Source organism: Python bivittatus, unplaced genomic scaffold, assembly GCF_059951505.1.
Source record: "Python bivittatus isolate LINGU-HERP-01145 unplaced genomic scaffold, Pbiv_v1 ctg000700_np1212, whole genome shotgun sequence".
Classification (NCBI taxonomy): domain Eukaryota; kingdom Metazoa; phylum Chordata; class Lepidosauria; order Squamata; family Pythonidae; genus Python; species Python bivittatus.
Window position 1 is genome coordinate 93136609 of NW_028277098.1, and position 15050 is coordinate 93151658.

Sequence of the window (15050 nt, forward strand, 5' to 3'; positions counted from 1 at the left end):
TTTACTTGGAACAGCATACATCCTGCGACAATATCTTTAACACCATCAAACAACATCTGCCTATCTCAGGTCCTTGGGAAGGACTCAATAGGTGGATAAAAATGCCAAATCCAGTCTAAACATCTGGCTGACTGTGTGACCAACCATAATAACAATTGTTAACTGTATTTCCCAAATGGTACTTTTCATATGTGCTGGGTTTCCATGTTCCTGACCTTCAATTTTGTTGTACTTTTGAACCAAATGGCTCCTTAGGAAAGATTTACAAGTTGGGCTTTGTTCCATCAGCACAACATCTATGCAGTGTAAATGATTTACCAGTGATGGAGGGCTGTGTGTTGTATTATGGCAGTGGCTCTGCCTGTAAATGAGCCATAGCTGGTTGTAGCATGGGCATTTAGCCAAACTTAGGGACGGCAGATCTCTAGAAGTGATTTTCAGGAGCTTTGTGACTGTATTGCATTATTCCTGCTAGATGTGATCTGGCACTAGCCTAGATTTATTTCCTCCGTATTTACATATTGTGTAAATTTCTGAGACACAAGAAGGCCATGACATTCATAGATTAACAGGGCCCTTCTGAGTGAGCACCTGGCTAGCCTGTTCTGAAAGCAAATTGTACTGGAGCCTCAGTAAATGTCACCGTGGTCCAAGCGGCCCTTTTCCAGCCTTACTGACAAGGAAGAGGAAGACTCAGTTCACACAACTGCGCCATCATATTAGCATTTTGTGTGAATTGAGATGATTTCATTGACTTAGCAGACCAAGTTTAAACAAACCCTGGTTTAGCATATGCTGGAACCAAGCCATAGAGAAACAGCGTACTGTACTTTAGTGAGGAGCTTTTTCAGCGGGGGAACCCTGAGATACCCGGGATGCATATTCTTAACCAAAGCCCACCATAGCTGAGATGCTACATTGAAACAAAGTGTGTCTGGCTTGTTTTAACTATGGCTTGACTGAGCCACAATAGCTGAGTTCATGCAACACACTACAATGTAGGGTTTAATTTTGATTTAGCACACAGTATGAATCTAGTTGTGGCACGTGAGCTATGGTTTAAGGAAGGGGTGGGCCATCTTTTGCTAACCCTTTAGATGGGCTAGGCACCTTGGGAGACAGAGGTTGCCCACGGCTACGGTTTTCTATGCAGTTCAAAATTTTGCTAGTTTTGTGAACTCAGCCAATCGTAGTTGAGTTCACAAAATCATGGCTTGGTTTAGTTTACTCAAATCACACGATGGCCCAGCTCGATGTTGTAAATGGAGGCTATTCTGTATATCTACAGCTGAGGAGGACAGCTGAGTTTTTCGGCAAGTCCTTTTACAGAAACCCATCCCGGTCTCTCGCGTGGGTCCCCTCGAGTCCTCGCCAAGGGTTACCTCTCAGCCTCCGCCGGCCCGACGGAGCTCAGCATGCAAAGCGGGGCGGAGGCGCAACCAATCGGCACCACGACCTGCGGGGCAGCCGCGCCCCGTCTTCTCCCCGGGTTCCCCGCCCAGCCCAGCCCAGCGCAGGGCGAAGCGCTCCCTTGAAGTGTGGCGTTGCGCTCGCCGCGCAGAATCGCACTTTCGACCGGAGTTGGCTGCTCTCGCGGTCTCGGCGTCGGAGCAGCGCGTGCCGGCTGGCCCTGCCTCGGCGTCTCGCCTGGGTCAAGTGCCGGAGGAAGCGCGATGCGGGAGCCCGGACAGACGAAGCGGTAGCAGCGCGGCGATCTCGCTGGGAAACGGCTTGCTGCTCGACGGCGTCTAATGCTCTCCTTAGTTTATTTGTCTGGAAAAGCGAGAGTCCACTCTAGGGTCGGATTGAAGGTTGCCGAGGCAGAAGGAAAGGAGCGAGAAAAGAAGAGGCGAGCAATGGAGAGAGGGGTGTCTTTGTGCCGTTTGCTTCTTTGGCACTAGCGTACAAAAAGGAGAAGGTGGAAGGGAGGAACCCCCGGCGTTTCGAGACTCCAGGCGCTGAGAAGACCTGGGCGCGCGTGGCAGCGGCGAGCGGGCAAGGGGAAATTTGACGCGTTGCAAATCTTAACCGGATTTGGATTTGTGATTTGTTTTCTTGCCCGCGTTTTGTTTTTTGTTTTTTTTTTGCTCCCGGAATTTGCTGCAAGTTGAGAAGCTTGCAATCTGGATTTCATGGAGCGGGGATTCTTGATACTTGTTGGACTTACATTTCTCTCGAGCGCAGGTAAAATGCAATGATTGATAAATAAATAAATGATTGATTGTGTAGGGAAAGAAGAGATGCCTCTTTCGCCTGCTGATTTCTTTTCAGGACAACGGCTTTCCGTTAGCCGCGCTGAAGAAAGGTTGGGCTTTCAGTGCGGGCCTGGGCGAGTTGGCTCGGAAGCGTGTTGCTCGCGGTTACTGCCTGCAAAGTGGGCATCGGAGTGCAATCGTGCAGGGCAATTCCAGACGTGAATTGCTTTGTACCTAAAGTCGTTTCGGCCTCGGGGAAATCGAGGCGTCCCGAATAAATCCAGACAACCACACGCTTCTTCTCAACAACAATTATATAATTGTTACAATTATTGTTTCTGAAGCATATGAAAATGGCAAAATGCTGCACCGGACAGACAGCTTCTAACTTCCGAAATCACATTTTTAAAGCCTTCGATTAAGGTTTTGAAAACTTTTTAGTAGCCACCATTGTTAAGGTTATCTTTCATCCTCAGATATTAATGCTTGTCCAAACGAAATATGCAGAAATCTTTTTGTTTTGTTCTTCACATCAAAGAAAAAAGAAGATACTTGTTTCTACCAAGGGAAAGAGAGAGATCCCTTCTTTCCAAGGTGTTATGTTGCTGGTATTGTATGATGATGGCAACATTGTGTGTGTTCAGTTCTGAACAAAAGAGAATCCAGTTTCTTTTGCTAGGGGCTGTGATGGGGGAGAGGCAGACTGTGAAATTGGAACTGAAAATCCCAGAATAACTACTAGCCAGCAGGCAGAGGTGGTAAAAGCAGACTCTCTGTCTTGGGTGGAATTTGGAGCTGAGGGCCCTGGCATACTTTGCAAGGGTGTTGTGACGGTATCTGTCCAAAGTTCTTTGAAGACGGGAAAACATGATACTAAACACTTTCCAGCTGGCTCTGCTTGAATGAAACCATTGCTCCCAGGGTTCTACGCTTGGGCTCTGAAGAGGAGAGCATGCTGAATTGCTTCTGGAAGACTCCAGGCTGCTCTTTGAAACAGGGTTGTGCTTTTCTTGTGGAACCAGGCTGGATTTGATCTCTGTTGAAACCCAGCCTTTTAAAGGATCCTTAAAAAGCCAGGCATTGCAATTTTCAGGGCATTTTCTGAGCAGTTACCTCCTTGTGCTTCATTTCTATATTTGAAGCAGCCTTATGGGAATCTGCAGATGCGATGCCTCTTCAAATTACAGTCCGTGTGTCTGACAGTAACAAACACATTTCGGGCCATTCTTCCCCATGTGTGCAAACCATCATAAGCTAGTTTTTCCCCCCCTTATTGATCTGTATCTTGTTATACATGCTGACAGTTTGGGGGGAAAATAAGCTTTTTTAAATTTGTCCAAATAGTACTATTTGGTTAGCCATGCTGTGACTTTTTTTTTTTTTTTGCTGCATTATTATTTAACTTTGTGTTTTGCATTTCTCTTTCTTGATCTCTTCCCCAGCTTTCATTCATTACTGTCGCCAATAAAGAATCTGGGGGTGGGGGGCATCTGAATGGTTCCTGTTTAAATGTTGCCTGATGATTTGTCACAGTTATAATTCTAGAAGCTGAACAAAGAAATCCAGGCATGATACCGATTACTTTCAAGTTGTGGTACTAGGGGTTTTGTTTGACTCGATTGCTTTGATAAGAATAGCACTTTTCTAATTTGGCCTCTTTTTCCCAACCCCCATTCCCACCCCCCCACCCCCACAATTTGCAGGTTTCTCGCTATCCACCTCTCAAAGTGGGCTGAGGTTTCTGGGTCTCTCAGAGAGAGTCAGCAAGGAAACTAGCACAGGACCCGGAAGGCTGGATTCAGCTACCAGCTCCAGACCGGACAACGTGGCTGGCCTTGAGGAGGTCCACCACAGAGTCAAACGCTGTACTTGCTACACGTACAGAGATAAAGAGTGTGTCTACTACTGCCACCTGGATATCATCTGGATCAACACCCCAGAGTGAGTGGGGACATACAGCCTCTATAGGAGGTTGGGGGAAAGGGATAGGTTGGCATGTGCAGGGGAAAAGGATTTGGGGTGCTCCGTTTTCCCCAAAGATAGAAGTTAACCCCATTGCACTTTGGCATGTGAAGGTCTTTACCTCTAAGAGGGTAAAACCACTTATGTGGATTTCTGTTTCCAGAGCAAATATACTCCCAAATTCCAGATGCTGGAAGACAAATATTTTTTGGAGAGGTAGAACTGGTTAAGTTTGTATACAAAAGGCTGGGCAAAATGGATGCTTATTGTTATTTATTAGATTTATACCCCACCTTTCCTAGAGGAGCTCAAGGAGGTGTACATAGCACTGCTTCCTTCATTTTTTCCTGCAACAGCAACCCTGTATAGCAGTTATGAGAGATAGCATCTGGCCCAAAGACACCCAGGGAATTTGGTGATCAGATGGGTCTTCCTGATCCTAGTCCAACATCTTAACTATTATGCTGTCTTTGATCTCAATCAGCATGTGCTCCTTCCCCTGAAAAAGTTTCTGAACAAGGTAGAAATTCCAGCTATTTTGTAAACATTTCTTTGGCCATCAGATTTCTCAGGGGAACAAACAATAAATCACAACTGGAACATTAGCACAATAATTGTTAATCTTCAAATAATACTGGTAGGCTGTGAACACTATATTAGTATGATATATATAGCAATAACCTAGCAGTGTGAACACATTTTTTCCAGTACAACGGATGCTTTGCAGCTGGGGAAAATTTCCGCACACAGAGCAATCACTCTGGTGCTATTTCAAATATAATTACTGTGATGCAAATGTGGCTGATTTTGAAATGAAAGACTTTCTACTATTTCTGATGCTGTGAAGACTGCCATGAAGTCTATGCACTCAACTGTTTTATTCTGCAATTTGAAATTGTGTGGTGGGGGAGGGGAACCCAGACAGTTTCATCCACATTTAATCCTCCTACATTTTCTCGCTACTTCTTCAAATTTTTTTTCTTAATACCAAAAACAATAGTAATACCCACACACAGAGAAGGAAAGGTAGAATAGCTGAATAAAATCCTTGGATTAGTAGCTTCAGGAGCTGTCCATCTGAAGCAGCCCAAACCTTCGATGTTTCTGGACTTACTGTTTTCCTGCAATCCAAGGGAAAATGATATTTTGGAGCACTGTCTGCAGAGTTTATATGAAATGGAGTGACATTGGAATTTAAGAATGAATGCCTGCCTATGCTGCCTTGAACATTTTTTTTAGGCTGGCATTCTTTTTATCAAAACTTTGTAGGACATTAATGAGGCCACCTTGGACAGAGGTTCAGCTCAGTCTCTGGCCTACTTTTTAAAAATTCCCACATTTAATTTAATTTAATCAACGTATATGGCCGCCCAACTTGTAAATTGAAACCTTGGGCAGTTAACAGAGGATAAAATCAGTACAAAAACAATATGCAAACCAAAAAACAAAACAAAACCAAGCCCAGTCCATCATTATTCCATATTAAATCATTTCAGATGGGCTCATCTACCATCCTGGCCCAGTGCCAATGGGAAAATCTAGGTCTTCAAGGCCTGCAGAAGGCCAACAGGATCAGGACCATCCTAATCTTGGTGGATAAGCTGTTCAATAGAGAAGGCACCATGACAGAGAAGGCATACTTCTTAAGTCCCACCAGATCACACTGGTTTATGGAGGAGATGTGAAGCAAACCTACTTTGTTGGATCTCATGGAATGGGCAGATTAAGTTGGAGATAGGTAGTCCTGCAAGTAACCTGATCCTCTGTCTTGCGTAGCTTTATAGGTGTTAACTAGCACCTTGAAATGCACCTGGAAATCTCTTAGGAGGTAGTACAGCTCACAGATCAATGGTGCTACATGGTGTACTGTGGTGCACCCATAACTAACTGCACTGCTGCATTCTGGACCAACTGCAGCTTCTGGATAGTCTTCAAGGGCAGCCCCATGTCTGGTGCATTGCAAGTGACCAACCAGTGTTACACACGCTGCTCCCAGGTTCGACTTATGGTCACTCACTCACACACTCAAAGCCTGTTGAGGCACGCGGATCTTGTCAGCCCCCCTTGCTTTCTACCTGGGTTTTCCAGATAGGTGCAGCTGGAGCAGACAGACACACAGCCCTGGTCAACAGCTGGGAAATAATTAGGGATACACACAAATCACTTTCAACCGAACACTGAGGCACAAGAGGTTCTTTGTAATACACGGAGACCCAGTGAATTTAAAGTAACAGCAAAACTACTGGTTGCAAGGTACATTTGCTCTTTCTCATACACACACACACACTCATCCACACTTACCCACATCCTTCCCAACGACTCAGAGTGGGCTGGCTTTGGGACCCCTTTTATCCCCAAAAGTCCTTGCTGGGTTGATTTACAAGTTGATGGGATTGGGATGAGGCCTCCCATGTGCTCAGGCCCAACTTCCTCTTTCTGGTTCAGGTCCTTTGTTTTTTCCTTAACAACTTGCTTCCTTCTTATCTACCTCCCTGAAGGGATCTCAGATAAGTTTCCTGGCTTTTGTCCTCTCTGCTTACGTGCCTGCTTCATCTTTAGGTTATGGCAGCTTCAGCTTAGTCTCACACCAGGAGGTGACTGGGACATGAGTGTCTCTCTGTCCAGGAATGAACACAATTGGCACACAGGATGGATTTGTGGAAAGGCCCTCCTGGCCATGGCTATCACCTGTTCTTTGAGCAGGAATCAGGAGTCCAAGAAGACCCTGTACTTTGATAGCAGTTCGGCATGGGGAAGTGCAACCACATCCAGAACTAAAGATGGAAGCTCCTGATACTCAGGGGGCCTCAACACCCCTAGTGACCTGGTCTTGCTAGGGCTGAGCCAAAGCTTGTTCTTCCCTGTTCAGACCTCTCACAGCCTGCAGGCACAGAAAGAACCTTGGTGACTTCATTTGATTGTCAAGAAGCTGAGACATATAGCTGAATATCATCTGCATACGGATGATACATGGCCCCAGATTGATGGATGACCTTACTCAACAGCCTCGTGTAGGTGTTAAATAGGAGTGGAGAGATACGAGGGACCACAGAAAGTAGGGTCTGGGGCTAGACCTGTTTCCACCTAGCAATACCATCTGGAATCACTCCTGAAGGAAGGAGAAGCACTGCAACACCTTGCCTCCCATTCTTAACTCCACATACAGTCCAGAAGGATTCAGTGATTGATAGTACTGAAAGCCACTGAGAGATCAAGGAGGGCCAGGATGGATATATCACCCCATCCTGATCCTGCCTAAAATCATCTACAAGTGTGATCAGTGCTGTCTCAGTACTACATCCTGCTCTGAAACCTGACTGAAAACGGTGCAGGTAATCAATTTCTTCCATGGTGCTCTGAAGCTGCAAACTAACCACATTCTCAACAAGCTTCCCTAAAATGGGAAGGTTGGAGACTAGACAAAAATTGTCCAGTACTGTTGGATCCAGCAGTGGTTTCTAGAGGAGGAATAGACAACTGCTTCTTTAAGAGCTTGCGGAATCACTCCCTTCCTCAAGGATGCATCCATCACTGCCTGGATCCAAGCATGCATCTTATCCCAGAAGGCCTTGATCAGCCGCTGGTCTAATATACAGGTGGTCACGCTCACAGCGCTGAGGACCATGTTTACTTCCTCAAGACATACAGATTCAAATTCTTTCCAGATAACTAAGCCAGAACATGTCTCAATCGACTCCAAAGGGCATGCACAGCCAGAGTGCAACAATTTTATCAGACAGATGCCTAGAATATTCTTCACAGCAGCCCTACAGATGTTCCCCTGACTCTGTTTAGAGACTGGGATTCCTAAACAGGGCTCATGGCTGGCTATCTGAGGAGGTGATAGAGCAGAAAAATACATTTTGCTGCCCTCGTTGCCATGCGGAAAATCTCAATAAAAGATTTTGACCCATGTTCAGTGGGATATGGTCTTTGTCCTCCAGTAGCGCTCTAGGGTTCTCTTCTGTTGCTTCATTCCCAGAGTCCCTCAGAGAGCTAAGGGGCTCCCTGGGATCCACATCCAGAGAGAGGTCTGCAGTTGTGCAATCCGGACAAAGACCATCATTGCATTCCCATTCCAGGCAGTGGCAAAGATCTGAGACAAACTGCATGGAAGCTTAAAATAAGCCGAGTTCCGCTTGATGCTCAGCACAGACAAGTTGAATAGGTCCTTCTTCCTTCAGTCTAAAAGAGAGTGATCTGACCTCGACAAATAGTGATATTCCCCAACTCCCGCTCACTTTGCTGCCAAGACAAACGGATCTAATGTGTGACCTCCACTGCAAGTTGGGTCCTCAGTAATCTGTATCAAGTCCATGGTTGCCATGGTGGCCGTGAACTTCCAATCTGCCTTAGACTTTGTGCCCAAGGAAGGCAAATTGAAGTCACCTCAAACCATGAGCCTGAGGAACTTCTTTGTTAACCCAGCTGCAGTGTTGAGCAGCTTGAATAGGGAAGAGGCCATGCAGCAGGGAGGCTGGAACAGTGGCGGCAGTCCCCTCTCATCCCTGATACCCACCTAATCAGCAGAATTCCACGTCCACTTATCTCCAGGCAGCGCCTTTAAAGCCACCAGAGACTCTTAGATGACAGTAGCTTCTCTGCCATCCACACCCTGGGGTTGCAACTAGCAGCACACAGATTGTGAATGAGAGAGGCCTTTCTACAGGCTGACTCTGCATTAAATAGTAACATCCAAAAGCCGAGGACACTGAGGAATTGGGCCTTGGGGTTGAGTTCAGGGGGCTTACTTCTGTCTCCCACCATACCTCTCCTTGCCCATTTCCACCATGATGTTATCACCTGCCCCACAGCCCCTTCTGACCCAGGCTACCCTCCCCCCTCCCAAGTTAAAGGCTGCCATCATAAAATCTGATCAACTGGCTGCTCACTGAGTCTTCGGGATGCTTCGGCACCTTGCATTTTTTATGAAGTTAAAATCTGCCTTGCATGTAAGTTGCTGTTGTAACAAACAATTCAAACTTCACTTGGAGAAGATTTTGCTTCGCTAGCAAAGGGGAGCATTATTGAAAAGTACTTCCTTTCCTCTCTCCCATGTCTTTTTGTAACAAGATGTAGAGAATGACAGTGCCAAATGATGTTAATGCAAATTCCAATGTATTTTTAGTAGATAAGTGGGATCTTGGTATGGACAACTGGGATTTGTGACAAAATATTACATTATGGAGTAGTTCCATTTACTGTTTTGGAGCTGGCCACGTCCCTAGGGGTCACGCAACATACATAAAAAGGCTTTGATTGTGCTGTTGTGGCCACCACCGTGTCTTTGTTTGATTTCCCCTTTCCTGCAGTCCCAAAGCATGTCTGATTTGTCATTTTAAGGGTCTCCCTTTAGGTTTGTTGTGTTTCTGCAACGTTAGATACCCCAGAACTGCTGATCGTTTTTGGGTGGTACTCTTTTGGTTACTTTAGAACAGTGTTTTTCAAACTTGGCAACTTTAAGATGTGTGGGCTTCAGCTCCCAGAATTCCCCTCTGCTCCCAGAAGCATGATGGCTAGGGGGATTCTGGGAGTTGAGAAGTCCACACATCTTAAAGTTGCCAAGTTTGAAAAACAATGCTTTAGAACCTATACTTCCCGCTATATTTTAGAAATAATGTCACTATAAGGCAGAAGAATTTCAGCAGACTGTTATTCATGGGTAAAATGCCCACTATGATGAGTTTTAAAATAAAATAAAAATAAATAATGCTGTCATTTTCGTAATAAAAATGTAATGCAGGTAGTCCTCGCTAAATGGCCATTCGTTCAGCGATCATTCAAAGTTACAATGGTGCTGAAAAAAATGAATTTGTGACCACTCCTCACACTTACCACAGTTGCAGTGTGCCCAGGATCACGTGATCAAAATTCAGGCAGTTGGCAACCAGTGCACATTTATGACAAGTTGAAGCATCCCACCTATCTTCCTCCCTGCACCTCTGCCCTTTTGGCTGCCCTGACAGCATGGCTAAGATGAAGAAGCCACTGTGTTCTGCCATCCCAAATGGACCTTCCTCCTTCTTCCTCCTTGTAGTCCCAGGGTGCAACGATGGGGGGGGGGCTCTGTCGGTGCTGGGCTTGCCCCAGGCCCCTCACCACCTCCCCCTGCCACCATCCCCACTGCCCCCAGGACGAAGATGAGGAAGATTGCATTATTTAGTCTGGGCTGTCTGATTTAATATTTTTAGCTGTTTTTATGTTTTTTCTAGTTTTGCACACTGCCCAGATTCCACTGCAGTTGGGCAGCTAGTATATTTAAATAAATAAATAGAATACGCTTTTAATACAGCCTGCTCATCTCTTTAGATGACTGTAGTCTATTTGTAAGGCCTTTTCACAGACTGCATTTTTAGCATCTGCTTAAAAATGTAACATTCCAAGCAATTTGTAAATATGTTCTTGTGTAAGTCAGAAAGCCAGGACTGGCTGCAGCATCACTCACGGCAACCTTGCATAATACGTGGAACTGAATCCCCAACAGCAGCACATTGACTCATTGGTTAGGAATACACCATTGCATGGTTAATTAAATCCATTAGCGATATAGCAACATTTGCCCAAAGTGCTAAGTTTGTTAGTGTTAATTTTTGTTAGGGGTGTGTGTGTGTGTGTGTTTTAATATACTGTAGCTTAGGGTGCTTTGCAAACTCAATCCATTTGCTTAGTTTATGTTTCAGGGGTGTGTGCAAACACAGACAATGGGTTTAATTCATTAACCAGGTTAACCACATTGTGTGAATGCAGCTGTCGAAGATACATTCTAAGATACAATAGAGAATTAGGGCCAGGGTGTGGTTTCTGGACTACAGTTGTGCTGGGTACATGTTCTTTTGCGTTTGGTGGAGTTTGATGACATGATGCCTCAAAAATCCTTGAGAAGCTGTGCAGTTGACATATGTAACTTAGTGGAGGCTTGTGCACCTCTTTGGACCCTGTCTAAATTGCATCATCCAGATACCACGAGCCATCAGCAAAGATCACATAAAGTGAACCACACTAGTGAGGACCTCCCGAGCAGCAGCCGGTATTGAGGAATCAGGCAGAAATCAAACAGGGGCAAGAAGCATTCTGACTAGTGTAGAGAGATTTTTTTTTTTTCCTAGCTGGTGGTCTGTAAATTTGGCTCGACTCGTGATGCTGCTGGTCCAGAATGATGGTTGAGACGCAGAGGGGGCCTTTGCTTGTATTTTCCTACAATGCAAGAATACAACATCTTAGGCAAAACAACCATTCCACTAAGAAAAACAACTCAGGTGGCAGCACTTAGATGACCTTGGCTAATCTTGAACAAGCGAAGCTAGACTGAATATGGTTGGTGGATGGGAGACTACCAGGAAATTCCAGGGCTATAGGCTAAACTGGGAAGTCCAAAAAGCATTCTGGAGAAAAGTGGTGGGAGCCCCTTCCTTATTGTCCTGAACATTTGGTCATGCCCATCTACTGGCATCAAGCTCCACTTGTCAGGGACTTCCTTTTTTTAAAGAGAGACTTTCTCTTTTTAAAGAAAAAAAATCCTGCACCAGTACAATATGGTACCAGTTCTCTGATATTTATCTTAGCTTCCCCCCACCCCCACCCCCTCGTGAGAGTTAGTGTAGTTTTTCTATCTACAGCAGTGTTTCTCAACCTTGGCAACTTTAAGATATGTGGACTTCAGCTCCAGAATTCCCCAGCCAGCATGGCTGGCTGGGGAATTCCGGGGAATTCCACATATCTTAAAGTTGCCAAGGTTGAGAAACACTGGTCTACAGGAACTCTGCTTGCAGACTGGTAACTTTCAGAAGGCTTATTAATATGGCTTCCTTCACCTTCAGTTAATATTGGAAAATTGGCCAATATTATGGGCTCTTAGTTTTGCGGTGCTGCCTTTTCAAAAATAGCTTTGTGTATGACTCCTTCCAAGCCTAAGAGTCGCTGAAAATATTTGTTACTCTACTCCCAAACTCTTGCCACTGATTTTGAAGTTTTCTATTCGCCTTTCAGGTGAATGATACATCAGGGCAACTAATAACAGACAACAGCAGTAGAAGATAAGTGTATATAGTGCAGGGATGTTCTGCATTTTGGCTGATAAGTGGATTGAAGCTTTGCAGGCCTAGATAGATGGACACAGCAGGTTGGAGGACCCTTATAATTGCAGGCCAGTATAGAAAAGAAGCTGCTCCAGGGAGTTCAGAGAGATCAGCCATCCCTACAGTTCTGAAAGCTTATATATGGGGGAAGCTGGGAAATTGAACTACAGACTAAGAGTCCCCAGTTCAAGTCTCTCCTTTGCTAGATTCCCTCAGTGCACACCCAATCTGTTTGGCAGAGGAGTAATCTGAAGAAGAAATGCACACAGAGCACTTTTAAGTGTTTAAAATACAGAATAATTGGGAAATTGGCATCCACCATCCTTGGGGTGAGTTGGATTACAGCTCCCATAATTTCCAGCCACTGCATCCTGCTGGCCAGTCGTTTATAATCCAAGGTCTGCCAGGGACAAGAGATTGGGGGCGGCTCTGCAAAGTGATGCTGCCAATGTTACTCCTGGTAGGACCAAATGCAGCTGATAGCTTGAAGGCAGTCATTATTCACTGCAGACAGTGAGACTGATGCTTTAAAGCAAACAAAAATAAGAATAAAGGATACCTATAAGGCTAACAATCTAATAATATTCCCATCATAGGCTAGATGCTTCAAAGGGGTTTTTTTAGACCTTGAAAGTGTTCCTTGTGCCTTCTTTCAAAAATCCTTCCAGAACCCCTGTAAGGTTACCACAGCCTTTGTTGATGTATGAGAGTTATATCCTGCCTTTTGTTCAGGAGCTCCAGGCAGCATACACAAGTGTTCTCCCATTTCCCCTACAACAACCCTGTGAGGTAGGTTGACTGAGAGAAAGTAACTGTCCGAAAGTCACCCAAGGATCTTCTAGGATTGAGAGGGACTAGAAGTTGGGTGTCCCCACCCCCGATACCTTCACCACTATAACCTGTTGGCTTTCAAAAAAATTTATATCCTGCCTTCCCTCTAGGGAGACCCAGTTTGGTGTAGTGGTTAAGGGACCAGGCTAGAAACTGGGAGACCATGAGTTCTAGTTCTCTCTGAGGCACAAAGCCAGCTGGAGGACCTTGGCCAGTCCCTCTCTCTCAGCCCTAGGAAGGAGGCAAAGGCAAACCGCTTCTGAAAAACCTTGCCAAGAAAACTGCAGGGACTATACAGGCAGTCGCCAGGAGTCCACACTGACTTGAAGGCACAAAAAACAAAACGAAAAACCTTCCCTCTAGGACAGTGTTTCTCAACCTTGGCAACTTTCAGATGGGTGGACTTCAACTCCCAGAATTCCCCAGCCATGGCCATCTAGCACTCCTTTCCTGCATTTTCCCCCAGAGGAACAACCCTGTGAGGCAAATTGGACAGAGAAACTTAAAGTTTGCTTCCATGGTTGAGGTGGGGTTTGAACTTGTGTGTCCCCACACTTAATCCAGCCCTTTAACTATATACTACACCACATTGGCCCCGTGACTTTGCCTGGAGCTGTGTAACAACTTGCCAGGGGTTGGGGCTGAGGTGCAACCACAGGTTAGGAATCAAGAGCAGCTATTTGGTACACCCTTCTCTTACTCATGTACATGTTTGCTTCCCTCTCTTCTTTTTGCCATGGTTCAGTGTTTCCCTGGACAACATCCCCCATCATTCCCAGCCAAATACCATCTATCCCCCACATTTCCTTACCAGTGTGACTGAAGACCACACAGACTGAAAATACTGGGGATATGGCCCAAAATATACAGAGGGCACCTGGCTCATAAATAGGAATACTTCATAGCATTTAATGCGCAAAGTGTTCTTTGCTGTGCTAGGTCCTGCTAGATCTCATTTTGCTGTTCATATGGCTGGATGCTAACTGGTTTGGGAGGGCAGAATGCAAATCTTCCAGTTGCAAAGGTTGTTCCTGCTGCTGGAGACTCTTACAAACCATAATGGTGGAGTCTTGTTTAGCAGTTGTCACTCAGGTCAACATGTTTGATTTAGTGTTGCTCTTTGCAATCATTTGGAGTCAGTCTGTATTTCTGTTGTTAGGCCTTAGTAGATACTTAATCTTCTCATATCTTTATTTGCCTAAGAGATCTGTTAATATTTGAATGACTGAATGAATTAGCTTGTTTATGATATGTAACCTTCTCTGAGGAATGCAGGAAGCAGATGAATCCTGCTGGTGAATTTAAATGACTAAATTCAAATTGGAAATTGGGATTTCATTTCCCAGGTTCAGGCAAAAATTCATAGGATTTGTTAGGATTTGAACACTTTGTTCTGCGGTTAGAAAGCCTGCAGGGATCCATTCTGTCAGGCCTTTTTCTGTATATAATGCCATGTGATTGGTAATATACAAATGAATTTAAAACTGGTATCCAACCTACCAGGGCTGTGTAGTGCTTTAGTGCAGTACTTCAAAGCCTGCAGAGGTATGAAGTTACCTGTTTGTAACACTGTCAAACAGTTTTTCCTGGGATCAGACAGCTATTTCATTGCAGTTGCTGTCTGATCCAGTAAAATATGGATCTGCTCTTAAGAGTCACAGACAGGTGGTACATTTGCATTGTTGCGAGTGCTGAAGCACCTTTTTGGAATCACATCTGAAGTGCTCCACAGCCCTACAAGTGAATATGCAGGTTGGTTTAAGCTTTCGTTAAGATATAATAATGGAGCAGGCAGATATCCTCAGGGAGAGGCAGTTCTGCAGATAACCTGGCCCTGTGCCATTAATGGCTTAAAGGTTATAATCAACACCTTGAATTGTACCTGGAAAGAACTGGAAGCCAGTGCAGTTCATGCAACAGTGGTGTAACATGGGCAAATCATGGGGTGCCCAAAACTGCGTGTGCTGCTGTATTCTGGACCAGTTTT

The 15050-nt window shown here is 45.1% G+C and overlaps 1 protein-coding gene across 5 annotated transcripts in view; it reads left to right on the top strand.

Annotated features, from left to right (window-relative positions):
- Window positions 1-1515: 1515 nt before the first annotated feature.
- EDN3 (endothelin 3) overlaps window positions 1516-15050 on the top strand; it is a 108693-nt gene continuing 95158 nt past the window's right edge. For all 5 annotated transcript variants that reach the window (XM_088153762.1, XM_007432897.4, XM_025169570.2 and 2 more), the window contains exons 1-2: window positions 1516-2184; window positions 3899-4136. In XM_088153762.1, the coding sequence (XP_088009888.1) occupies window positions 2133-2184; window positions 3899-4136 (290 nt within the window). In that variant the 5' untranslated portion in view covers window positions 1516-2132. The remainder of the gene's footprint in view (window positions 2185-3898; window positions 4137-15050) is intronic.